This window comes from Dermochelys coriacea, chromosome 1, assembly GCF_009764565.3.
Source record: "Dermochelys coriacea isolate rDerCor1 chromosome 1, rDerCor1.pri.v4, whole genome shotgun sequence".
NCBI classification, from domain to species: domain Eukaryota; kingdom Metazoa; phylum Chordata; order Testudines; family Dermochelyidae; genus Dermochelys; species Dermochelys coriacea.
In genome coordinates this window covers 123674876-123702419 of record NC_050068.2, presented here as the reverse complement: position 1 = coordinate 123702419, position 27544 = coordinate 123674876, and the positions used below count along the sequence as shown (strand labels likewise).

General features: G+C 41.5%; 1 protein-coding gene across 4 annotated transcripts in view; it reads right to left on the bottom strand.

The window, feature by feature from the left end:
• Positions 1-24774, bottom strand: part of LOC119862421 (regucalcin-like) — a 30488-nt gene extending 5714 nt beyond the window's left edge. Inside the window, exons 1-6 of one of the 4 annotated variants that reach the window (XM_038419135.2) lie at positions 24058-24774; positions 16797-16847; positions 7933-8098; positions 5953-6135; positions 3999-4214; positions 2013-2144 (exon numbers count right to left, since the gene is read on the bottom strand). In XM_038419135.2, the coding sequence (XP_038275063.2) occupies positions 2013-2144; positions 3999-4214; positions 5953-6135; positions 7933-8095 (694 nt within the window). In that variant the 5' untranslated portion in view covers positions 8096-8098; positions 16797-16847; positions 24058-24774. Of the gene's footprint in view, positions 1-2012; positions 2145-3998; positions 4215-5952; positions 6136-7932; positions 8099-16796; positions 16848-17692; positions 17794-24057 lie in introns of those variants that run through there. The other 3 variants (XM_043495682.1, XM_043495722.1, XM_043495649.1) reach the window with 3 other exon arrangements.
• Between the last annotated feature and the right edge of the window lie 2770 nt (positions 24775-27544).

Here is a 27544-nt window from a genome sequence, read left to right as displayed (position 1 = left end):
TTCCACATTTTACTTGTTTCAGAGTAGCAGCCGTGTTAGTCTGTATTCGCAAAAAGAAAAGGAGTACTTGTGGCACCTTAGAGACTAACAAATTTATTAGAGCATAAGCTTTCGTGAGCTACAGCTCACTTCATCGGATGCATTACGATGCATCCGATGAAGTGAGCTGTAGCTCACGAAAGCTTATGCTCTAATAAATTTGTTACTCTCTAAGGTGCCACAAGTACTCCTTTTCTTTTTGCACATTTTACTTGTTATTATTCATTCTTACTATTCATTATTTGTATTATCATAGCATCTAGAAGCCCCAGTCATGGACAAGGCCCCCATTGTACTCTGTGCTGTACAAACACAGAATAAAAAGATGATCCCTCACCCAAAAAGCTTACATCAATATAAGAATTTAAGAATGGCCATACTGGTTCGGATCAATTGTCCATCTGGCCCACTATCCTGTCTTCTGACAGTGGCCAATGCCAGATGCTTCAGAGGGAATGAACAGAACAGGACTTGTCATCCCATCTTCTGACAGTCAGGTTTAGAGGGCCCCTAGGCATGGGGTTGCATCCCTGGCCATCTGGATTAATAGCCACTGATGGGCTTAATCTCCATGAATTTATCTAATTCTTTTTGAACCCAGTTATGCTTTTGGCCTTCACAACATCTCCTGGCAATGAGTTCCACAGGTTGATGTGCATTGTGTGAAGAAGTGCTTTTATTTTTTTTTTTTTAAACCTGATGCCTATTAATTTCATTGGGTGACTCCTGTTCTTGTGCTATGTGAAGGGGAAATAACACTTCTCTATTCACTTTCTCCACACCAGTCATGATTTCATAGCCCTCTATCATATATCCCCTTGGTCATCTATTTTCCGAGCTGATCAGTCCCAGTCTTTTTAATGTCTCCTCCTAGACGAAAGTTTAGTGAAGGAGGAGTGAAGTTTTGAAATAGCCTTCCAAGGGAAGCAGTGGGGGCAAAAGATCTATCTGGCTTTAAGATTATCCTCGATAAGTTTATGGAGGAGATGGTATGATGGGATAATGTGATTTTGTTAATTAATTGACCTTTAAATATTCATGGTAAATAGGCCTAATCCCCTGAGATGGGATATTAGATAGGTGGGATCTGAGTTACCCAGGAAAGAATTTTCTGTAGTATCTGGCTGGTGAATCTTGCCCATATGCTCAGGGTTTAGCTGATCGCCATATTTAGGGTTGGGAAGGAATTTTCCTCCAGGGCAGATTGGAAGAGGCCCTGGAGGTCTTTCGCCTTCCTCTGTAGCATGGGGCACGGGTCACTTGAGGGAGGATTCTCTGCTCCTTGAAGTCTCTAAACCACTATTTGAGGACTTCAATAGCTCAGACATAGGTGAGGTTTTTCGTAGGAGTGGGTGGGTGGGTGAGATTCTGTGGCCTGCGCTGTGCAGGAGGTCAGACTAGATGATCAGAATGGTCCCTTCTGACCTTAGTATCTATGAATCTATGGGAGCTGTTCCATACCTCTCATCATTTTTTTGCCCTTCTCTAGATGTCTTCTAATATGAATATATCTTTTTGAGATGAGGTGACCAGAACTGCATGCAGTATAAGACAAGAGACAACAGATGGAGACAAACAGAGCAGGGAGTACAAGGAAACAATGAGACACTATTGGTCAGCATGATAGGCTATGGACTCAGCACATCAGCAGTCTAACTGTTGCCAAGTTTTTTTGTACGCATCATGGCAAAGGAGAATTTTAAGGAGGGATTTGAAGGAGGGCAATGAGTTAGATTTATGGAAGTTGACAGTTCATTATGAGTTTATGGTTGTTGCCATTTTCTTGTGCCTACTCCCCAGGGGAAATGATCTGTTATCAGAGTAGGCCACAAACAGAACACTTAATACAAAATAAGCCAACCCCAATGGAACAGAGGGAGCCTGCCTCAAGCAATGCATGTGGCACAGGTGATTCCCATCCTGAAACTGGGTTATTTAATACAGAATTCCAGTTCACCTTTGTGAGGGCTTACCTGTCTCAGGATCTATACGGATCACTCTCCCTCCATCAATACAGGCCACCCAAAGTTTCCCTTCTGCGTCAATACACATTCCATCAGGCATTTGTTCCTCCTTTTCTAATTGGTACAAAACTTTACAGCAGGCTGTAGAAGGAATTATGAAGTCAGCACTGAGAGCGATAGGTACCATATACTAATTTAACAAATTTATTTAACATCTTCCACAGTCTCCTAAATGCTCTTACAAACAAATCAGCTCATTTTTGTGATGAAGGCAGACAACAAACATTTGTACATGCGCCTAGAGATGGCTGATGGGGCACAGTTAGACTGATAAAAATAAACAGCCACTAGAACTGTTGTCTGAGGCTATACTGAATTCAGATGCCTGTGCTTTTACCAAGCGAGGAGTACAGATCTTTGCTGTTTAAGAATTTGTTCTATCCATATTGCTCAACATATGAGCCCTAGGCCTGTTTATGACTATCACAAACACAATTACTTTACTTTAGGTACTCACAACTGATCTCTGCCTGTGTGTTTTTTTCATATGCAAACCACAGAACTACTTAATTTAAATGTAGGTAATACATAATCTCTCCCAGACAAAGACTAAGAAACCACTTTAATACAAGGAGAGACTGGCTTCTTATTGACCAGCTATAAACTCATTATTTAATTGGGCTTTGGACACCAAGGACATGATTGTCAAAATTAGACACAGATAATTACATGCCTAAACCACAGTCCAGTGTGGTATTCTGTGCAGCCTGCTGTGCCCACATGGAGTCCCATTGACCCACTGAAGTCAATGGGTCTCTTCTCAGGTGCAGCAGTACACCTGTTTGGATTGTAACGTAAGATCAGGACCCTAGTTTGCAACCATGATGGAGATTCGCCAGTATAAAACCAGGATGAAAGGAGATTCAGGCTCACAGCGCTTCCATATTTTGGAAAGATAGGTGTCATGAAAAAATCTTCTCACCAGAAATTTATAGAAATAGTCAGAGGAAATCTACCTAGGCAATTGTATTCCACTTCTAAATACTTCTTTTATATATGCATAAAGTCTTCACAGACTAGTGTACAAAGGGAACCAGTTCAGTTATTTGAATCAAAATGGACATGACAAATAGTCTCAGTTGAATTGCTGCTATATGAGATGGACCAAAAAAAAGTTTCACTGAATGTTCAAGTTTTTAAATGAATTTGTGTCAGTTGTACTCACACTCCAATCTCCTTTCTGCAAAGACTGTAGTAAGCAAGGAATATTTGCCCAAGCCATGGCTTTTACATGAATGTTACAGAACATTTGTGGAGAATTGTAAATTTATACTTAAAAAGAAAAGGAGTACTTGTGGCACCTTAGAGACTAACAAATATATTTGAGCATAAGCTTTTGTGAGCTATAGCTATGAAGTGAGCTGTAGCTCACGAAAGCTTATGCTCAAATAAATTTGTTAGTCTCTAAGGTGCCACAAGTACTCCTTTTCTTTTTGTGAATACAGACTAACACGGCTGCTACTCTGAAATTTATACTTGTGAGCATTTCTACTGGAAACCTGATTTTAAAAATATGCTTCTGTAATCAGGGAAGAGAAACATATGGTATGATCTTTTATGAGAGTTAATAGAAAGTGTGCCAGTAGATGGTACTCAAGAATATGTAGCATTGTTTATTGGGTTTGTAGGATTGATACAATTTGTTGTGATTGTGAACTGTAAACAGCTTCCTTTGGGCAACTCTTAACATCAGCTCTTAACTTGACCTAGCTGTCCAATCAAAACAGATTCTGAATTCTCACAATGAACTGTTCATGAACAAGCTAGACTCCAAGAAATGTTCACCAAATAATTGTGTCATAGATTGTGAATTTCTTTGTCTATTGACAATTTGTGAAGAGAAAATTTTATAATTTGTCATCTACTTCACTGGCTCTTGCTGCAGGAAATCAAACTACATTGATTTAAAAACTAATTTAAGAAAAGCATCTGTACCGATTTTTCCGGTGTGCACATCATAGTCAAAGGCATGGACAGCATACGCCAAGCTATCAATATGAAAGAAGGTTCTGTGATCCAGTGACCAGTCCAATCCATTAGAAATGTCCACCTGGTCTAACTGCTTCACTACAGAATAATCAGGAAAGAGCGTGTAGAGGGCACCTTGGCATCTCGCTCGCACACCAGGTTCTGTCTCCTCAGCCATGGTACCTAAAAGGATAATGGGATCAGTGATTGGAAAGTACAACAGCCTGGAGAATCTTTACACCCTGGTAATTATAATAATGACATCCTCCTGTTCTCCTTGGGGTATATGGAACTCCCACTGAACTCAGTAGATGTTCCACGCATGGAGGGATTGTAGAATCAGGTCCTGGGAATGAGGTGAAGACCTGGGAAAAAGCTGCTATATGGAGGAAATGGGAGGAGGAAAAAAATCACTCCAGGAACAGAAAGAGACGAGGTACTCTAAGACTCAGGGAAGAAGGATCTGATCAGGAGCAGTTCTTTCTTGGGGAAGTCATCCCAATTTACAAGCTTCCACTAATCTCATGGGATTTAAAGCTCAGACACAGTCCTTAGAAGATCACAACAATATGGCAAAGAGGTGAGGTTCTACCCACAATCCTCAAGTAGTTAAAGCAAACTTGAGGGCAAATGGCACAAACTCATATTTCTCACTGGTTGCAAATTACTTTGATTACCTAAAGGGACTCTGAACTTAAAATGCATATACTGTAAACGTATTGTTACCTAGGTTATTAATAAAGACTTAGAATAACAGAAGTGAAAGATTTTTATAAATCTAATTTACGTGTCACCATTTAAGCTCTTTCACTTGTTTACTTTTTGCATGTCTCCACTTGAAAAATGAAAGTGAAGCTAGTTTCACTGTTTGCTTGGGGTTTTGGTAGTGTTGTTGCTGTGGGGTTTTTTTGGTTTGGTTTTTTGTTTGTTTGTTTGTTTTTTACAGTCACCTTCAAGTTGCTGCAATAATTGAGCTTTTAATGCCTCAGGGGAATATTTAAGTTTTGTTGTTAATTTGCGGAAATCCTTCTATTAGTCTTAAATTTTGTAAAAGCTTGTTTTACAATATTTGAGCCAAATTTTAAGTTGGGATTGTCCATTCATCACAAACAGATATGAACAGCATATATACAAAAATAAATTTCTCTTTTATTTTTCTAACTTTAGGCTGCTGCGAGACTAGAAAATAAGAATAAAGTTAAGACCACATCAACCCTTAATACAGTAAACTCCAGTCTGAAATTAGAGTAACTATTGTTGGTAAATACTGAATAATAAATTGACAGACTATAGTTGATATAACACATTTGGACCTGATTCTGGAACCACTGCCAAGCATAGAAATTACTGTCACAACTCTGTGGATCTTCTCCCAGTAGTAATTGCAGTGTTTGGTAGCAAGTATTTGTAGAATCAGGCCTTTAATTTGAATCTATAATGTAAATCTGAGGGGGTGCAGGAACCAATGAGTGAAATCCTGGCTCCATTGACTCCCATTGACTTCAAAAGGACCCAAGATTTTACCCAACAACCAATACAAATCCCTCACTGGCCCCTTTACATGTCTAGTAAAGGGCTTGTAGTTTTGCCTGACTAAGCACAATTAAAAAAACATGTCCAGAAAACAAAAACATAGGCCACTTACCAGACAGGCCAGGCTGCCTGTCTGCCCTTGCTACATCCAGGTCAGCCCCACTTTAGACTGTGAGTCCCTCCTCCTGACCTGTCACACAATCAGAGGCATCCATGCACCGCTTTCTGCTTCCATACTTCTGCAGTAATAGAAGTACCAATTCTCACACACTTCACCTATTGCTGAGTGAAGCTCAGCTGAAGAATCAAGTTCCCAGAGAATAAAAGTACAATACACATTAGAAATAGTCCTACTTCATTGACAGTGAAAATCCTATCAGAAACATACCAGCAAAAAATCTCCCCTGTGGATCCACTTTCCCATCATTAAACCTGTTGTTTGGTTTATCCTGTTCAAGTTCAGCAATAGTGGTTACTGATTCCGTTTCCCAGTTTAAAAAGGCAAATCTGGTTCCCAAGGCAATGACATAACCCCCACACTTCCGAAGGGCCACCGAGCCAACACGAGCATCTGCAAACAAGGGAGAGAGGGGGAACGGGAGAAATTCAGTGAGTGTCAGATCATGTTATATCAGAGGCTCTATATCCTGCTTGACATCACCTTCTCACTAGATGTGCAGTGCCATTTCTTAGCTCTCTAAGGGCATGGCTGAGATCAATAATGGGATGGAGAAAAACTGGTTGAAGCTGAATCCAGGAAAGACTGAGATAATGCGAATGGGGAGTGAGGCACTTTGAAGAACTTGCCACCTCTATACAATTACCTTCCATTCAGATCATTAACATAGCTTGTAGTCTCAGTGTTCTCCTAGGCTCCTCGCTACTTCTAAACTCCTCAAGCACCCAGAGCCAAGAAAAAAATCCATTTCATCTACCACTGCTGGGAAAATTGTGCCCTTTCTTGTTGACTTTGGACTTAGACACAGTGATCCATGCATTTTGAACCTCCACCTTGATAACTATAATTCTCTGTCTTGTTGACTTGGGCCACCTCATACTAAACGATTGTAGGAGCACAGTTCACTTGTCTCAGTGGAAAGTAAAAGGATGGCATGAAATGCTATAAACTACTTGTGACTCTGTACAGGAAGAAAGATGACCACATGTACACTAAGATATCACCACTCGCTGTTGCACAATTGTGATAAATCTTATGTAAAGTATGCCTTGTAAGGTATCATTGGAAAGGTTGTGATTTGTTGAACAATGTTATCTTGTTTATATGTATTATCATTGTGTATGAAGTTATGGATCTTTGCTGTGTGTTTGTATCTTGAACATGTTGTGTTTCTAGGTAACACCCACAGGACAGATTTACATTAAGACCAGCCAGCCATGGTTGATGAGCCATTAAAAAGAATCAGCTCTTCCAGTGGTCCCCTCCTGAGGATGCCTCCGAGAGCATGTAGATAGCTGCCTCATGACTCAGCAAGGGCACGTAGAACACGTCATCCCTGACTCCATGTTTGAGACAGCAACTTTCCATATACCTGGGTTGGAGGCGGGGAGAGCTATCAATGGGAGAATATGACATCATCCCCTTGCCACTTTCCTGCTCTACATCTCTGGATTATGATTTCTAACAAAGAGCTTTGAACAATGGACTGAGGACCCCAATATTTGAAATGAACCAGAGAGACTTTTGCAAACTGGCAGATTTAACATCACTGCTATTATCCTGATCTACAAACTCTGAAATTAACTGTAATGGATATGATTCACTGTAACCTCTTAATAATGCTCTTCCTTTTTATATATATTAATAAACTTTTAGTTTTTAGTTACTAAAGAATTGGCTACCAGCGTGGTTTGGGGATAAGAGCTGAAGTATATTTTGACCTGGGGTGTGTCTTATTCCTTGGAATGAGAAGAATCTAATAGATGTGATTCTTGATTTTAATAATCATTTATCACAGAAGTCTGGTTTCTCTGAGTGGTGCATGAGGGGCTAGAGGGCCTGAAGGGGACTGTCTGCAGCTACATAAAAAACTAGTATAGCATTTTGGAAGCACACATTTGTTACTGGCTTGGTGAAATCTTATGAGAGACTATACCACTAGTTTGGGGTACGTGCCCTGTTTTATGGCAGCCTGACCTGAGATTGGCGCTCTTAGCTGTGTCCCATACTAGGCAGCATGCACTGCTAACTGACAAACTACTAACCTGGGACCGACGTGGCTACTACTCCACTGCATACAAACAACTAACGGCAGAGATAGATCAACTATAACACGGGAAAAAAACAACCTAAAAGGTATAGAAACAAAGTAGCAAACAAATTTTAAGACTCAGCATAGCACTGTCTTACCCACAGACACACTGTGCACTTCATTGGTGACTGAGTTCCAGCGGCAAACTTTCTGTGAATTAATATCTACATATACAAGTGCATTTTCCCTTTCTTCCCATACTGGGCACTCTCCCATCCTGTTCTTCTCCTTCACAACAGACTCAATCTTAATAGAAGACATGGCCTGAGAGGAGGAGAGCAAAAGATAAACCACATGAAAAATTCATTTTAACAAAAGAAGGCTTATTGTGTTGAATTTTTATGGAAACATCATACTTAGAGCAGGAATTAGGGAACTATATAGTCCCATAGATGCCACATAGGATTAGTGAATATTTGGGGAATCCAATACATCTAATCTCCAGTACTTAGATGGGTCACATTATTATCTTAGCACCTCACAATCTAGGACTAGAATATCCTTATTGTGTGAGGATCCCAGTTTTATAACTGGACAAATTACCTTATGCTAAAATTTGATAAAAACTCAAGTGATATTTTCAAACCTCACATTTGCTAAGCAGGCTTCTGGAAAGAGAAAGGGAAAATAGGGAATAAACAAAAAATAGGGAGCCAAACATGAAAAAGCATTAAACTTTATAGTTAGACTAGGTGGGTGAAATAACATATTTTACTGAACCAACTTCTGTTGGTGAGAGAGACAAGTTTTTGAGCTTTTACAGAGTTTGAAAGTTTGTCTCTCTCATCAACAGAAGTTGGTCCAGTAAAATATGTTACTTCACCCATCTTGTCTCTCTCAAATCCTGGGACCAACAGCTACACTGCATACAAACTTTATCATTAACATTCATTTTCATTCATTTTTCTACATGTATTTTCTGATGTTTCCCTGGAGTAATCCCTCCTTCCCTGCAATTCTAGGACATGGGTTTAATATTTTTGTTGAGTTGCCAAGTATTAATTCATACCAGGGATGTAATTATAGTGCAGGAGTCGGGGGAGCAGTGTTTAACAGGTAATAGGTAAAAATAGTATTTCAATAACATAAGATCCCTCTCATATATAGTAGTATCCATCATCCACCAGTAGCTGAAAGCCTGTGCTATCACACAAGTGTAATATGTAAAGTCATATGATAAAAAAGCGAAAACTGGCTAAGAACTCAAAAGAGGGACAGTAGCAGACTGTGAAACCCAGTGATGACTGATATTCTGAACAAAAAGAGCTCTCAACCATGCTGAAAGCTGTTTCCCTTGCTTAACACTGACACAACAGATATTTAGGTTTCAGAGAGATGTTTGGGGTTATTGTGTGTACTTGTTGTGTGGGTGGTTGTGTTGATTTGAGTCTAGGAAGGTTGTGCTGGAATATTTGTTTTGATTTGTGAAGGTGGCAAATGAGGGGTATGCACTACCGTGAGGGGTTCTGTGTGTTTGGAGTTATTGTGTATGCTGGTTGTGTTGTTGTGGGGGACTTGTGTTGGGCAGGGAGAGTTGTGTGGATTTCCGTGGGTAGCAAATGAGGGGTTTATAGTGAGGTGAGGAGCTGTGTGTGTTTGGGGTTATTGTGTGTGCTGGTTGTGTTGCTGTCTGGGTGATTGTGTTGATTTGTATGGGATGGTTGGTTGTGCTGGAAGATTGTGTGGGTGGCAAATGAGAGGAGTGTATTGCGGTGAGGGACTGTGTGTGTTTGGCATTATTACGTATGCTGATTGTGTTGATTCATCTAGAGGGAGTTGTGCTGGGATATTTCTGTTGATTTGTGCAGGCGGTGAATAAGGAGTGTGTGCTGCGGTGAGAGGCTGTGTGTGTTTGGGGTTATTGTGTGTGCTGGTTGTGTGGTTTAGAAGATCTATGGCAGTGGGGCCACGTAATCTGCCATTTTTGTAGTCTCCCTCATACAACCAATTAAATTGTTGCATGCAAATTAGCTACAGAGTAAAGATGGTGGTTGGCTGAGTAACCTCTGATCCCACAGTGATCTAGGCTTTTGGGGTGGCACAGATACATGCCTTGATGTTGCACAGGTACAGTTTGTAAAGCTGAAAATGGCTGAAAACTTTAAAATTGGACAGTAACAGACTGTGAAACCCAGTGATGACTGAACCTGGTGATAGTCTGAACAAAAAGAACTCTCAATTATGCTTGTAGCTGTTTCTATCACTTTACATTGACACAACAGACATTCCAGGCTTCAGAGTGACACACAGCACTTGACTTTGCAACCTGAATAAGCTTCTTGTAATATATTTTTTGTGTGTAATGCCCTAGCTTTTTAAAAAAGCTAACTGAAAAAAATGAAACTCCATTGTGTGGTATCACAGTGACTAGAAATGGGCAGAGAATGATTTTCAGAGGATTTTGAAACTTGGTCTTGTTCCAATTCAGAACAAGTTTGACATTCTCTGTGAAAATGGAATTACTGTTCTCCTCCGAGCTCTACTGGGAGCCTGGGCTCTGGGGCAGTTTTTAAGCCACAAGAGCCCCAACTCCGAGAGAGTCCACTTGGCAGACTGTCTTGGAGCTGCGGATCCTTGAGGCCTGTGCTGCCAAGAAGCCATGAGCCTGGGAAGTAGGGCTCTCAGGGCTTCCAGGATCTTGGCTCCCCATCAGCCCGCCCAATGAGACACTGGGAATTTGAAAGTGGGGGTGCTCCTGCAGTTTGCCAGGCAGGCTGCCGTGTCAGGTGGGAGAGCTGGCCGGAAACCAGGCAGGAGTCTTCTGTCAGAAGCCTGCTCAGTTTCCAGTGTAATTTCATCAAAATCAACATGATCCCCCAGAACATTTTGATTGTGACTAACCAGCAAATGAAAAAATGTTTCATCAAAAAAAATTTGACCAGCTCTAAAACTAACATCCACATAATTCATCAGCCGGATTGAACCTTTAGAACCACTGCCACTTCAGCTAACCGGGTAAGCAAAAGCAGTTGTAGGTTGTCATCCCCTATGTTGACTTGCAGTAGAGGGGAATGGGACACTTTGCCAGTGGTTTTCACAGATATTTGCTTATAGCAGAGGAATGGGGGCCCTCAGGGACCTTGAGTTCCATTACAAGCTCTGGAGGGGAGTATTGTCTAAGGGGCATAGATTCTTTTATCTATTCCCACCCAAAATTGACCCTTTCTGCCCTGTCCCCTCCAACCAGTCCCTCTCATGTCTCTTCCCCTTCCAGGATCCTTGTCTCAGTCCCATTCTCCTGCCTACCCAGTCCCAACCTCCACTCCTCAGTTTTCTCTCTCATCCCATTGCCAGTCTCCTTTCCCAACCAGTCCTAGCCTCCCCTCTGGGCTCACTGTCTAAGTCCCAGTTTCCCCCACACTCATTCTCTCACTCCCAACCATGGACAGTGCGTGACTCCTGCATTTGAGAGGGCTGGGTGTGAGTGCTGGAAGCTCCATAGAAGTTCGGGGGGAGCACCAGTTCCCAGACTGTGCCTGCCCCCTGCTCCGCCCCAAGGCCCACTCCACTCAGCCTCCTCACCCTGAGGCCCCAACCATGCTTCACTCCTGCTCCACCCCAAGTCCCACTCTTGCGTGGCCTCCACTCCAGAGGCTCCCCCAACGCACTCCACTTGCGCCTCTCCACCCCCTCTCCTGAGGCCTCCCCCCGGCTACTGCTCACTCCTCAGAGGTGCAAGCAGCAGGCGGGGGGTCCTCGGTGGAAGAGGTGGGGCAGGGGAGGGAAGAGGCACTGCGCAGGCAGGGCCATGGATGAGGAAGAGGATGAGTGGGAGCAGGGCCAAAGGGAGGTGCACCCCATTCTGTTTGGGGAGACTTAGCCTCCTGTAGCCTCTTATATCTGCCACCCATGCTCCCAACACTTTTTCCCCAGGCTCCTTGCCCAGCCACTTCAGTTCCCCCATCCTGGCTCCTCATCCCATGTCTCTCCTCCCACACTAGCTCCCAGTCCTAGTCTCTCACCCTGGGCTGCTCATACAATATCAATCTCCCCTCTCAAACCTTCCCAGGCTCTTTGACCCAGGATCCCCTTTCCCTGGCCCTTGTCCCAGTCTCTTGGCCTGACCAATCCCAGATTTTCCTCCCTCTGGGGCTGCAATTCCATTCTCCCTGCTGAACCAGTCCCAGCCTCCTCTAACTCATGACTCATATTCCCAGTCTCCACTCCCTCCCAGTCTCCTTGCCCAGCCAGTCCCAGTTTCCATCACCCCCACCAAGATTTTTCCAAGGGTTATAAATTTGGTCACATTGGGGTGTGTTTCCACAGGGATAGCATCCCGGACATAAAACCCACCACTGCTCCAACAGCTCAAGCTAATTTAAAAAAGACCACCAACATTTTTTAATATGGACAAAACAACTTATTTTTCCTTCAACTCATTCTAAGAAATGGCTGAACTGTTTTGGCTGAAATTTTCCAACAAAGTTCAGCCTGAAGCAAACATTCAGTATGGAAAATTTCAGCCCGAATAGTTGAAGTTTGGCAAAGTTATAAGCAACTGAAAATAGGGTGGGAAGTGTCAGGGAAACTGTTCGGCAGGGTTCCAGCGACTTCTGAAACAGAGGACAGTGAATGCCACTAAAGGTCTCACAAACTAAAAGGATACTTCCCAATTCCTGTACACTACACTCTTCTAGAAGGTATTTCAAACCTCCCGCACCCACTGGCCTACTATGATCTTCTCCCTTCATAATAAAAGGTGGAGACTCAATGCTCCCATCCCACTGCGACAAACACCCTGACTTTTTGCTTCAGCTGATAAAACCTTCCTGGACTTCCTTGCCTTCCAGTAGTGACAAGCTGATCCCCAGCTCTGCTACCTGGGGTGTGGTTAGGGTGACCAGATGCCCTGATTTTATAGGGACAGTCCTGATTTTTGGGTCTTTTTCTTATATAGGCTCCTATTACCCCCCACCCCGTCCCAATTTTTCAAACTTGCTGTCTGGTCCCCCTAGCTGTGGTAGTCTTGTAGGGTACATCTACACATCCCATGGAAGCAAATCTCCCAGCCTGGGTCAACAGACTCGGGCTCATGCTACCACACTAAAAATAGTTGTGTAGATGTTCTGGTGCAGGTTGTACTTGGGCTCTGAAGCCTATGGAGAGGGGTGGGCGTTAAAGCCACTAGCACAAGCCCAATCTGTCAACCCCGACTGGGAGGCTCACTGCAGTAGGCTGTGTAGACATACCCCCAGAGGTCTCCACACATCTCATTTTCCAAAGGGTTTCACATTTAACATGCCTAGTCTTCGATTGTAAGATCTATGGGCAGGAACTATGCGGGAGATTCTCAAAAGCACAAACGGCAATTAGGTGCCTAACGATCATTGAAAGTTATTTGCGTTTTTGAAAGTCTCCCCTTTTAAGTCTTCCTCTGTGTTTTGTACAGCATGCCACAGACATTATTTACTAAATCCTTCATATGGATCACGCCTGAGGTGAATGATCAGGAACGTTAACATTCCAAAGAAACCAGTGAACTCTAACATACTTTCATGAATATAACAACATCTGGTTCACTTTTTATGAAGGCATTATACATAATTATATTGACATTTTAGTCTCTTGAAATCATGCCTCAGCCACTTTCAGGGTAGAGGTGGCCAACATGTATCATCAAAATCCTTTGCATATTGAAACATCTTGAAGTTACCATTGCTTTGAGGAGGCAAGAAGTATTTCTGGTTAGGAACTAAAAGCCAAATGATGTCAAAACATGAATTCTGATGTAAAAAAGAAACTGTATAATTAAAAATCTCTTTCCAAGAGTTCTCTTAAAATAGTATTTCTGAATTTTAAATATTTTATGTCTTTAAAAATCATTGTTGTAGCAAAATTTGTGGCTGCAGTATGTATTAGATATATACAAAGAATCTACTATTAACCACAGCCCTCTAAATGTGCTTTTTCCATATCTCTCTCTCTCACACACACACACACTCACACACAGAGCCTCAATTTTAACTTCAGATTGAAATCTTGAACAACAATGCAACAGCTGATATGTTAAGTTTCTGTCCAATTGAACAATAGTCTGTGAAAGATAATTAAGTAATTTTCGGAACATGCACAATTTAAAGAACACTGCATTTTTAACACAGTCAAAAAGCCAGAATATTCAAACCAAACTATAGGGCACAAAGAGGATATGTGATACTATTCAGCTAATAAGGACTAATTAAAGAACACAAATCCAGCAGATGAACCCAAGGACTGGGTTGGTGTCATCTTTCCTATGCTGACCCAGTAAAACTGTCAGCAATTTCAGAGATTAAAAATGTGTAATCATTTATGTTATCTATACTTAGCAGTTAGCTATTTACATTTTCTGTGCAGTCAGCAGTCACATGAATGATGAGGCATGAAACAAGGCCCTGAAAATGGTTTGTTTCATATTGCCAGCAGCAGCAGGACAACCTGAGAGGTGGAAAAGTCTTGCTCAACACTTTTCTGAGTTGTCATTGGGAGCAGAGGAGGAAAATCCAGATATTTCACCATTCAATTTCCCCAATACTAGCCCAGACTTTTTAAATTTAGAGACAAATGATTGGAAGGATAAAATGAGGGGAGAAAGGATTTTGTAGTACAATGTCACGTGAGACCTCAAGGAAGGATAGTTTTGTGCTTAAGATACTGGGTTCTTAAAAATGGTGGTTAAAAAGCCATGTCTACACTATAAACGCTTAGCCAGCATAGCTATACTGGCAGATCCCCTCGTGTAGCGTATGCCAATAGAAGGAGTTTTTCTGTCAGCATAACACTGTGATGCTGCACTTCATATGTTTTATGGAAATAAGCTTATGAGTGTGAATATGATGTAACTGGAATATGCTTTATGCAAAAGGTCTCTTGTATCATAACAAAGGTTATAACCTACTAAATATATTCCTCCTATTTGTATGCATGTATCATTCTTGTATCTGAAGCTAGAAATATGAACTACAACTCTGAGGTCCTATTGTAATTATGCAAAGTGTGGGCCATTAGTAGTGGTTTAGAATGTTGATGGCTCCCATTGACTAGGACAATTGGTTGTAAGTGGCTTATTTACCTACAAACCTTCCTGTGTATGTGTGGGCCAACCCAGGAAGAATGGAGACTAGGGGTCTTACAATGACATGTGACCATGTCACACGATACTGGAATCCATCTTAATCCTTGTACTTTTCCATTGATGAGGCGGGGGACAAGCACAGTCAGAAGATTCCCGCCTTGTGCCAAAGCTATAAAAGGGGGTGGAGCAGGATAAAGGGGGCTGCCAGTCATGAGAAAATCCCTGCTTACCACCTGAGATGTCTGCTGGATCTAACAAAGACTGTACCAGAGGAAAGGATTGGGCCCAGAAAAGGAAGGAGTCTAGTCTGTGAAAGAAGCTTATTGGAACATCTCTGAGGATGAGATATTACCTGTAATCAGTTTCTTAATGTATTAGACTTGCGTGTTTTTGCTTTATTTTGTTGGGTTACTTACTTTTTTCTGTCTGTTATTACTTGAAACCATTTAAATCCTACTTTTTATACTTAATAAAATCACTGTTTATTAATAAACCCAGAGTAAGTGATTAATATCTGGGGGAACAAACAACTGTGCATATCTCTCTATCAGTGATATAGAGAGCGAACAATTTATGAATTTACCCGTATAAGCTTTATACAGAGTAAAATGGATTTTTTTGGAGGTTGGATCCATGGTTGGGAACTGAGGGTCTGAGTGCTGGAGGCAGGTAACTTGCTGAGCTGTTTTCAGCTTTGTAGCTTTGGGGGCATGGACCAGCCCCTGGTCTGTGTTGTAGCAGGCTAGCATGTCTGGCTCAACAAGACAGGGTTCTGGAAGTTCCAAGCTGGCAGGGAAAACGGGCTCAGAGGTAATTTCAGCACATCAGGTGACAGTCCCAAGGGGATTTCTGTGACTGAACTCTTCACAAACACAACCATCTCCCCTAATGACATTAGTTAAATCAGTGTTTCCCAACCTGTGTGCCATGACACACTGTTTTGTCATCAGGCCCAAACACATATACCGCAGAATTTTTGTGTTTGTGTGTTTCACAAGCATTTGTGCCAGGCTCAATTTCACAGCATGGAGCCTACCGGCCTTTCTTTCTTACAGAAAGCTGACTGAAAATTTTTCACCAAAGTTTTTTGCTATTAAAAAAAAATGACTTTTTGACTAAATGGAAGGTTTTGGGGGAAAAAATTCTGTTTTCATCAAAAAATTGAAAACAGAAAGAATTGTTCATTTTTGTTGGTCAAAAACTGAAAAATTGTCATATTTTAAATAAAAGCCTCCAAAAATCCATTTTCATCAAGAAATTTTCATGGGAAAAACACATTTCCCAACCAGCACTACTTTTCTGTTGCCAAGACTAGTGTGGCCATAAAGTTTAATACCATAGTGCCAACATGAAATGAAGCAATGCAAAAAAGTGAAGTAATAACCATAACAACAAAAATGAATGGACTGTTTTCTCACAGAACAATTCGGATGCAATATAGTCAGTCAGTCATCCCAGCTATGAGGCAGCTATGAAAACAGCATCACAATGAAAAATTACAAGTCAGATCGCGCTAGATGTAAATGCTCTGTGAACATGCAAACATGGGGAAGGGAAGCTGCGAAAAGCTCATCTTCACCCTGCCCAACAGCCAGGCACAATTGTGTCCCTGTGCTCTCCAAAGCACATGAAGTGATTCTGCCATGTGCCTTTGAGGTGCAAGACACCCCAATGCAGGGCCCAGGCTTGCCACTCATATGTACCAGCCAATAAAAGTAACCCAGCATGCAGTGAGATGCATGTTTTACCCATTAAATCTCAAATTTTCTCAGGGTAGTGCACCCTCGCACCCCCCATCCCCACCAAAATAGGACTGTATCTATAAAAACAAGATTGAACCCACAATTAGGTGCACGCGCGCACGCACACGCACACACACACACACACACACACAGAGTAAAAGTTTACCTCAACTTTTCTGTCTTTATCTTCAGTTAATTTGCTTCTTGTCCTATTGTTCTGTGAAATAGAAACATTCTGTATTGAAATTGTCAACCTAATGGTATTCATAGATCATGATTATATCCCTCTGCAACACCACCTGTGAGTTCCCTGTTCCTTGACAGTATTTCCCCCCCGCCCCCAACACCAAGGTTACACACACACACACATACAGATCGTTTTATCGTTCCTGACATCTTACCCTCCAAATCCGTATGCAATTATTGTTGGGTTCTTTTACTTCTAGTTTTTTTAATGTGATAGTTAAGACACTGAATTCATATACTAAGGCATATTACTTCCCTGCATGAGATTCATATACTATTATAAATTACACGCATACATTTTATTTACATATTACACACACCAGAGAACAACATTGGTTTGTCAATATGGCATTACAAATATTTACTAATTCTCTCTCCAGCTGACTCCTTTCCTCTTAACTGCCCCACTTCCTCCCTCTAGGTATCCAACTGTACATCTATTACTACTAGAATCTCCTCTTTTTGGACATAAAAAGCATTTTGCAGTTTGACTCTGTCCTCCTTTGTATTTGCCATTCTCCCCCCTTTCAGAGTCAACAACAAATTGTTCAAATTTACACTGTTAATAAACAGGCATAAATGCCACTACTGACCTCTGTAGTATCCCACTTGGCAACGTTCTCTAAATGTCAACTGAAGGATTATCTTCATGTAACTTCCTTCTCTTTCAAAGAATCCCTCTTGAATGAAACTTGGATCAGGAAGATTTTGGATCCCAAGGCAGTAATTACTTTATTGCTTATTTCAAAAGCAACTATTTCTCAGGTAAAGGAATACTTTGATTTTCCCAGGTCGTTTGGAAATAAATACACTCACCTGTGACTATAGATTTCGATCACGAGTGAAAAAACCTTCAGGGCAGAGCAGCTGCTCCTCCTGATATGGCTTTTCCTGTTGTTGAATTCTTGCCCAACCCTACCTGAAATCAATGCAAGTTAGTCTCTATTAAGGATATAGCAACATAAACAAACAAATGCATTAAAACAAAAGTGAAAAAATTCCACTAAACTGGATGAATGGCAGCAGGGTAGGAAACATCAGGGGAAATGACTGCTCAAAAAACCCCAATAAGAAGGGAGACAGATGTGACAGCTGAAGAGTTGGGAGCCTGGAGTGGGCACCTGTGGCGGACCACAAGGGGGAATACAGGTGCAGTTGCCCTGAACTGTGCCAACAGTTACCATCTAAAGGTGGCAGCATTAGGAATAGAACCTAGGACTTCTGGTTTCAGAAACAAAAGTCCTCGTTACTTGAGCTAAAATGAGTAGCTCCATTAGCTGAAAATAACAATAAGGATTTTACCCTTTGTACACTGACTACCAAGAGCAGCAGTGCACAGTCAAGTCAATGGATATGCTAAACCAATCACACTTGGAATGTATTTTTGGATTATTTATTTTTAAAAATTAGCATACGTGTAATTTCAATTTCCCTGTATCCATATGATAATATAGGGTGGTAAAATGTGTGTTTAGTTTGTGTATGTATTTACTAAATTTACACTCAAAGATACTGTTGAGAGAAACAAATGACAATAGTAGTTCCACCGGTATGGAAACCATGATACTTGGTTATCTCTAATAGACAATATAACTTTAATAAGACTACAACTATTAACTCACTGAACTTCCCTTCACTGCTAGACCCTCCCGCTGCAGGTTCTGCCACAGAAGAAGTGATCTGGTTAGCAGAAGTACAACGGGATGAAGAAATGATTTGGCACAGTTCCCTGTTTCTCTTCAAGAGTACTCATGAAATGCTCTAGACTGACCTGCAGTCTATAGAGCAAAGAGAGGTGTGACTGAGACTCAAAGAAGTAAGGGTTACTTGTATCACCCAAAATGTGGATCAACAGCAGACTCTGCACCAAAGTGTTACTGTGCTATAAAAGGCATGTTAGTAAAATACTCATGTCCAGAGTGTCTGCATTTGAACAACACAAAGAGGTAGGTTTGCCAAGGAGTAAGTGGGATTTTATTTTGTTTTCATTTACAGGCTAAATATTTGCATATTGTAGCATGGGAAGAGGGGAAATATACTTGCTGATGTTTTCATGTTCTCCAGTCTATTAGCATCTTTGACTATTTTCCTAATAGCCTCATGAAACCAGTAGAGAGACTTTCTAAATCACTCACACCATTCAACTTCCTGAGTTCTATCCATGCCTGATTGTACATGTTTTCTTTTCTGTGTTGGAAAAGAAAATTCTCTGCCACCTTCAATTTGCTGATTTATATTTATATATCCAGGACTTTTTGGCAATGTGCTGTTGAAATCAGAAATAGCAGAATCCCAAACTGGAGCACAGCACTGATGAGATGTTTAACACCTCATCTCACCAAAAAAATATATTATCGATGTGACATCATTGTCAATTCAGCTGGCATTTCTGCATTCCTAGCTCCAGCACAAACAAGAGAAGTCTTGTAGGATAGGTGTGAGAGAGAGAGAGAGAGGAGTCAGAGTAGCAGCCGTGTTAGTCTGTATTCGCAAAAAGAAAAGGAGTACTTGTGGCACCTTAGAGACTAACAAATTTATTAGAGCATAAGCTTTCGTGAGCTACAGCTCACTTCATCGGATGCATTTTCCGATGAGAGAGAGAGAGAGGAGTGTTGCTGCTATGCAGTGATGAAGCACAGCGCAACACTAACCCCATCTGGCATCCTCTCCCTCTTGCGCTCAAGATCTGAGTTACTTTTTCAGCTAATTTTCTAATCCATCTCACATGCGTGATAGAGTAAAACGGGATGGATGGCAGGAGCAGGTGGGAGGAAAGAGGTTACTAAACAGAAGTGTTGAGACAAAGGAAGGAACAGACAACTGAAAAGATACTAACCAAGAGATGGAGAAGAAACAGTTACAGAAAGGTAGAGGAAAGAAGAGGGAAAAGTAATAAAAAAGATGGGAGAATAGAGGAACATGAAGGTGTGGTCTACATTAGTAGGAGCATTGCCAGTAGAACGAGGGAAGTGATTATTCCACTTTCTTCAGCACAGGTGAGGCCACACCTGGAGTATTGCATCCAGTTTTGGATCCCTCACTACAGAAAGGATATGGATATATTGGAGAGTGTCCAGTGGGGGGCAACAAAAATGATTAGGGGGCTGGGGCACATGACTTATGAGGAGAGGCTGAGGGAACTGGGCTTATTTAGTCTGCAGAAGAGAAGAATGAGGGGGGATTTGGTGGCAGATGATGGAACAAGGAGCAATGGTCTCAAGTTGCAGTGGGGGAGGTCTAGGTTGGATATTAGGAAAAACTATTTCACTAGGAGAGTGGTGAAGCACTGGAAGGGGTTACCTAGGGAGGTGGTGTAATCTCCATCCTTAGAGGTTTTTAAGCTTGACAAAGCCCTGGCTGTGATGAATAGTTGGGGATAGTCCTGCTTTGAGCAGGGGGTTGGACTAGATGACCTCCTGAGGTCTCTTCCAACCCTAATCTTTTATGATTCTAAAGGCAAAGTTGCCTCAGCTTAAATAAGGCTGGCCCTACAAAGTTTCTCTCATTTAACAAAATGTTGGATTATTATATGCAGTGTTGTAGTAGCCATGTTGGTTCCAGGATATTAGAGAGACAAGGTGGGTGAGGCAATATTTTTTATTGGACCAACTTCTCTGTGGAGAAAGACAAGCTTACACAGAGCACTTCTTCGGGGGGATTGTTAGGTACATTGGTGTGGTGCCAAAGATACAGGACTTGCTTTGAATTTACTTGTGAAATGCTCCATAAAAAGAGTGTTCCTGTGAAAGTTTATTAGGCTGTAGATTTATTAGTTTGTAGGGTTTTAAGAATTCCTGTACTTAGAAATGACTGTCTGGTCTCAGAACCCAGTTCTGACATGCTTGCTGTCCACCTGATCTTGCAATACCAAGATTCAGGGCCAAATTCAGCCCTATTGTCAGTAGGTTCTACTGTCTTTACTGGAGCTTCACCTGCTTACTCCACAGCTAATTTTGGCCTTTAATTTTTCACATGCCCCATCACAAAATTAAAGTCAAGTACAATCCTATTCCCAACCATGACACACACTGTTGTTGTTACATCCTGAACGCCTGAGGTTTTTAAAATCCCTAGTTTGTTGCATCTGGGTGAAACTCTAGCAAGCTTAAAGCCCCTATGGACAGAAATTTGCTGTCATGATTGCAGCTAACAGAAAGAGCAAGAAACATAAAAGTCTTAATAGAGTGTTCCTGTTCACACAGGTGGGATTAATCCAGATATTCACACTTACACAACCCACCAAATACTCATGAAAATGTTCCTGAATTGCTGTAGTTTCATTTTTTTCTTATCATGAATGATTATTCAACAAATATTTACAGATTCGTGCTATTTAATATTTGATATTTTCCTATTTAAAAAATTTCAGACATGCAGTGAAGGAAGAGAAACAATATTACATGACTTAACTTACAAACCACACAGTGCAAATAAGTCAACCGCAGTCTACAATCAATCCCACAGGCTGAAAGTTATTTGTCCACACAGTTCAATGAATACTTATAAACAACAACTACATCGAGAGAAAATCAGAATTAGTTTGAAAATGATTCACTAAACCAAAAAAGGGGCTAAATTCACAATGGCTATCTAGAACAGTTTCACCAGCTCTCATCAATTATAAGGGTAAACCACAAAGATGGGTGTTGGGATTCTCTCTGAGACCTTTACCACTTGGCTTATCCAGAACAGCATGTCCATTTCTGGGAGAACACTTCAGCCAGTTCTCCGGGATTCAAAATACTCAATTTGACTCCAGATTTTGTCACTCAGGTTCCTTTATTTGGCATACAGCAAAGCTATGCTGGTTTGATCAGATTCAAGTGTAGGGGGTGGGTATAGGGCATACCACACATCCAAAGTTACACAGAAAACAGTTTTCTTTATATACATTACATTACACATTTTCAGATCGGATTGGTTACTTTGCAGGAACCAATCCTTGTACAGCATACTCTGTCCATATGGAACCTGATCTTTACATTGCAGGTTTATCTTCTCCATTGTCCCTAACATCTGGGTGTTGCTGGTTATCTTAACTAGCACAGACATCCTGACTCCAGCATACTGCTTGCAAAGCCCCTATTTACAACTTAATCTTCCATTCACCTTCTCAATCATGCCCACTAAGAAATGAGCAAGTTTCTTATGTCAAGCCAGGCCTACAATGGGTACAATGATTTATAGTACTGGTCAAATTCTGTACTTCAGTTCCTAATTGTTCAACCAAATTTGGTATGGCATGACATCAAGGTTTTATTGACCTGAGTTTGGGATGGCCACATGGATCATAAGTCATCCCAAACAAATGCTGATAAAAACGGTTATACCATCTGACACCATCAAGTTAGTCCATATATGTTATATCAATGGTTTTCAACCTGGGGTCCGCAGACTTCATCTAAGGGATCTGCAAATGGTTGTTGTTATCATACAACAGTGATTTTAACCATAGTCCATAGACTATGTCTATGATTTCCAAAGGGGTCTACACCTCCATTCCAAATTTTTTAGGGATTCATAAATGAAAAAGGTTAAAAACCACGGTGCTGCATGTTACCAAAAAGTTATTTTAGAGAGACTTAAAGATATGTATATTGGGGTACTATAATTTGCATCTCTCCACCTGTAAGGCCAGATGCCTTCATACAGGTTCTAACTGGAAAATAATGCAGAAAAATTAAACCATTTTCAATATCCTTTCAGAAGGACTCACTGCTGACAGCCATGGTTAGCAATAGAAACACTTCCTACTGTACTTCTAATCCAGTATTAAAACTGTATTTTAAGAAATATAAACCCTAGTCATGTGTGCATAGTGAACATGGAGATAACAAATAATCACAACAAGGTGTCACGTTATCCAACAATAGCCTCATCTGACTAACTCCAGTGGCCCTCTGCTGGGATAAAGACTTCTAAAGAGCTAACAGTCGATTTTTAAAAAAAAATATACTCAAATTGAAAAAGGTGACAGGGATTAAACAGACAATAGACAAAAACCCGGATTAAACTAGTCTGGAGCATTAGGATTTCAAATACATCATTCTTAGTCTATGCCAGGGATCAGCAACCTTTGGCACACAGCCCACCAGGATAAGCCCCCTGACGGGCTGGGCCAGTTTGTTTACCTGCCGCATCCTCAGGTTCGGCCGATCGCGGTTCCCACTGGCCGCAGTTCGCCGCTCCAGGCCAATGGGGGCTGTGGGAAGTGGTGCGGGCCTAGGAATGTGCTGGCCGCTGCTTCCCGCAGCCCCCATTGGCCTGGAATGATGAACCACAATCAGTGAGAGCCGCGATTGGACAAACCTGCCGGCACAGCAGGTAAACAAACCAGCCCGGCCCGCCAGGGGGCTAACCCTGGTGGGCTGCGTGCCAAATGTTGCCGATCCCTGATCTATGCAAATATACTTTTAGGACCAGAGTGCTGACTCCTATGTATACATAAGGTAACATGCTGGCCAAATTCAGAAGGCTAGATGAAAAAAATGTAAACTAAACCCAAGCTATATGCTAGATTTTTTTGTTGGTTGGTTTGTTTATGGGTTTTGGGAGGAGGGAGGGAGACTTGGTGGGGACAGTTGTTAAGAACGGTAGAGATCCTGTACTATGTAAGAATTTGGATCATATAAAACCTGTCTCACTAGGAAATTACTTGTCCATTTTATGGCCAAAGGGTGAGCTGCATCAATATTATCAATAGTCAAAGTGTAACACACACACACACCTTACAAGACTTGCTATTGAAAATTTCAATTCTTGAACTTGGGAAAGAAGATTGAAGACACAAGCATGTAATCCTTTCACATGCATGTGTCATCACCAACAATTAACTTTGACAAAATAGACAAGCAAAAGCATAAAACAACAAAGCAGAAGGCAAAGATGAAAAACAACAAAAATGCAAAACGAAAAATATATCTGAAAATCAAAATACAAAAATTAATTCCAAAAACTAAAATCATCAATTATTAGCCTCCAGTCAGGTATTTCAATGGGGCAAAATGCTTGCCCTATGTTCATACTGGCAGCAAAGAAACACTATTCTGTTCCCAACACATTAAAAATGAGCAATTATGCAAAAACAGCAGTTATAAAAGCAGCAGCAAACCAAGAACATTAAGCATGGGACCCAAAAACCTTAATTTTGTGCTGTAACTAAATACAATTATCAAGATTACCCAGATTTTGCTGAAGGGTTCCCTGTCAAATCCAACTCATTCGGCAATTGGCTGCTCCCTGAATCTTAGCATTTATCAGATAGAAAAATAGCTTAATGTCAGCCTATTACCACCAGCTCCTGCACAAACAAATTGTGCAAAGCATCCTTCACAACACAGCACCAATCTACTGCCACAAAAGCGTTCAAGTTCCTGAACAACTTTGGCCAATCATCTGTCACATAATGTGAATGTTGATAACCTTCCTTCTGCTTTTGGCTAGGATCAGCAAAAACAAAAGACTTTGTTATGAGGGATCATAAACTCAACTGTTATTTCTGAAAGGAAAGCATAAATTTTGATGAACATTCCTTCTCTTTTAATAATTCAATTGCTATTAGAAAAACTGTAAATTTTAATTTTATTTTAAGGAACTCTGAATTAGGGAGTGAAATAACTGTTCACATTTGCACACTTTAAAGCAGGACTTCTTGAAGAAACACATGTATGTTGTGCCAAAAATGGAGTACTTTTTTATAATGAAGACTGCCAAAGCTTGTTCTGTACTATGTAACAGAATGGATATATCACACTAGAGGGGCGGACTGGGTGGCAGAGCCTACACACCTAAGTCATCACTGCATGCTAACCATTGGTTAAGCAATTGCAGGTTAGTCAATATATGCAGTAGCCTCACCCACTGCAGCACAACCACATTGTCAAAATAAAAACACTGCCACTGTATTTGAAGGTGATAAGCAATACAGCTATCTGGGCACATAGTCCCAAGATTCATAGCAACAACTCACCGTGTCGCCCTATGCTCATGTTCACAGGGTGCTGAGAGGCAACTTGTCTGCCCATTCTAAGGATTGTGGGAGGAAATAGTCTGGGGCCAGGAAATCCATTTCCTGGCAGACCCCATGGTACTGTGTGATATGCAGAAGATACAGATCCTGCTCACTCTAATAACCGACAGCTGCTGTTTTTTATGCAGAAGCTTTTTCATGCCTCTGCAGAAGTTGCTGCCAAGAGACAGTGGTGTGTGTTTCAGAGGCTGCTTTTCGCCTGGAGAAGATAGAGGCAGGGGATTACAAACAAACAGAAGGGGACCATGGGGAGATGGAGGCATGGACCTAGCTGATGATGTTTTTCCATGGCAGATCTTTCCCATGCAGACCGCTGCTTCTGAACCAAGGACCACGAGCACACACTGGTGGAACCACGTTGTGCTGGAAACATGGGATGATAAACAGTGGGTCCAGAACTTTTGTGTGGAAAGCCAGGATCCACCTGGAGCTGTGGGAGGAATTTATCTTAGGTCTGAGTAGCAGAACACCTGAGGAGAGCGCTCATATCCACTCCAGAAGCATGTTGCATAGCACTGTGGAAGCTTGCAACTCCAGACTGTTACCAATCTGTTGGTAATCAGCTCATGGCAGGCAAATCCATGATTAGCACAGTGGCCATGGAAGTTTGCAAAGCAATTAGTGCTGTGCTGTCTTCCAAGGTTCTCAAAGCTGGACAAATTTCTGAAATAATTGTGAGGTTTGAATGGATGGGGTTCCTGATCTATGCAAGTGTGATCAATGGCACACACGTACCCATCCTATGCCAGCCATTTCAAGCAAGCGTTCACAGGAAAGGATACTATTCTGGGGTTATGCAGGTCCTTGCAGAGTACCATGGCATATTTATCATGGATACCTGTATTGGACGTAAAAGCAGGGTGCATGACGCCAGGGTTTTCTGGAGGTCTGGCCTATTTCAGCATGGGCAAGTGTGTGTGAGTGGGGGGTGCTGTTCCTGGGGAGACCAGGCTGGGATGGAAGAGAGACAGGACTGGCTGGAGTGTCTGAAAGCAGCCGGGCCCTTCCTGGTCCCAGGGAATGCTTGCCTTAGGAAAAGACAGGCAAACAAACAGTCTGTTTATTGTTTTAAGATTGGTTCTCTCTGAAATGTTTTGGTTCTAAAATAAGACTTTGCTTTAAGAAGGCTGTCTGGACACTGTATTAACCACTGGTCACAGCCCCCGGAAGGACCAGCACTGCATGTATAGTGTCTTAATCAGGCCTGGCTGAGGTAATCACATTTCCATGCACAGAGTACTGCAGCCCACAACTTGGTCTGAGAGCAGAATTGCATGATCCCACTCAGAGAGGTGACAGCTCCGAGGCCTGAGAGAGGGTGCACTCAAGGAGAGCCAGAGGTGTAGTTAGCCCAGAGCTAACAGGAAAAACTAGACTGACACCTCAAATTAGGGCTGCTACCTGAACAGTTTTCGTTCTGTCTGGCTAATTAAAAGATTTAATATGATGGTTTTTTTCCCCCCCCATACTTGGGAGGAGACACGTTTGAGCACACCTCCATAATTCAGACTGCAACACTGTCTTAGGCTAAGCTAAGAAAAATGGTAACAAACATACACATACTGTAAGGCTTTTTTTTGTGTAAAATGGTTCTCAAACATTTTAGTCATAATTAGCTGTAGGCGGCACTAGCACCCTTTTTGTTGGCAGCGCGAGTGGCCTGGGGCTGGTTCTTCTGTGTCTCAGAGATGGCAATCCTACCTCAGGCACTAGGGAGTTGGTTCAGGTCTATCGCTATAATTTAAGAGGAAAGCTCATCCAAGTTACAGAGTAGCAGCCGTGTTAGTCTGTATCCGCAAAAAGAAAAGGAGTACTTGTGGCACCTTAGAGACTAACAAATTTCTTTGAGCATAAGCTTTCGTGAGCTACAGCTCACTTCATTGGATGCATGTATTAGAAAATGCTCAAAGAAATTTGTTAGTCTCTAAGGTGCCACAAGTACTCCTTTTCTTCATCCAATTTAGCTTGTACTGAAGTGTAAGATTAGAGGAGACTAAATATACATGCATGCTGTTGCTTTGAAATCCTCTAACGCTTTACTCCAAACTACTAAATAAAACTGCTTTGTTTAAAGGAAGGCTGTTAGTCACTTCAACACCGATCACAGGTTTCTGAAGGAAAGAAGTGCAGATGCTCAAATCCAGTCTGGTCTGCAGGCTGCTAAGTGGTTGGTGTATACACACACAAGGAGTAGCATACTCAGGTCCCATGCTAAGAGTTGAAGGATTGCGAGATTCCACCCCAAGACAGGTAAGGGCAAGAGCCCTGCCTCAGCGCATCCCTTCAGATGATACCAAAAGCGGGACAGATGTGCAGCTAGCCCTATAACTGTGAGATATGCATAATAAGAGCCACTGTTTTCTGCTAGTTTGTGTTCAGATGTTATATCCTGCATAAGATTTAAAAAAAATACAGCACAGAAAACCAGTTAACTTATACCTTAACTCTAATTAACAAACAAAAAATCTTTGACTACAAATTCCAACTGCAGGCATCAATTGTTGTTTTGATTGCTGGTATTTTAATAGATTAGAAAGTGAATCTTATCAGCTTTACTGTATTCTCATAACATCCAATTTTGATGTTAAAATCTCAGCTCTTGTACTTGGTCAGGAGATTGAGAAACTCAAGCATGTAAT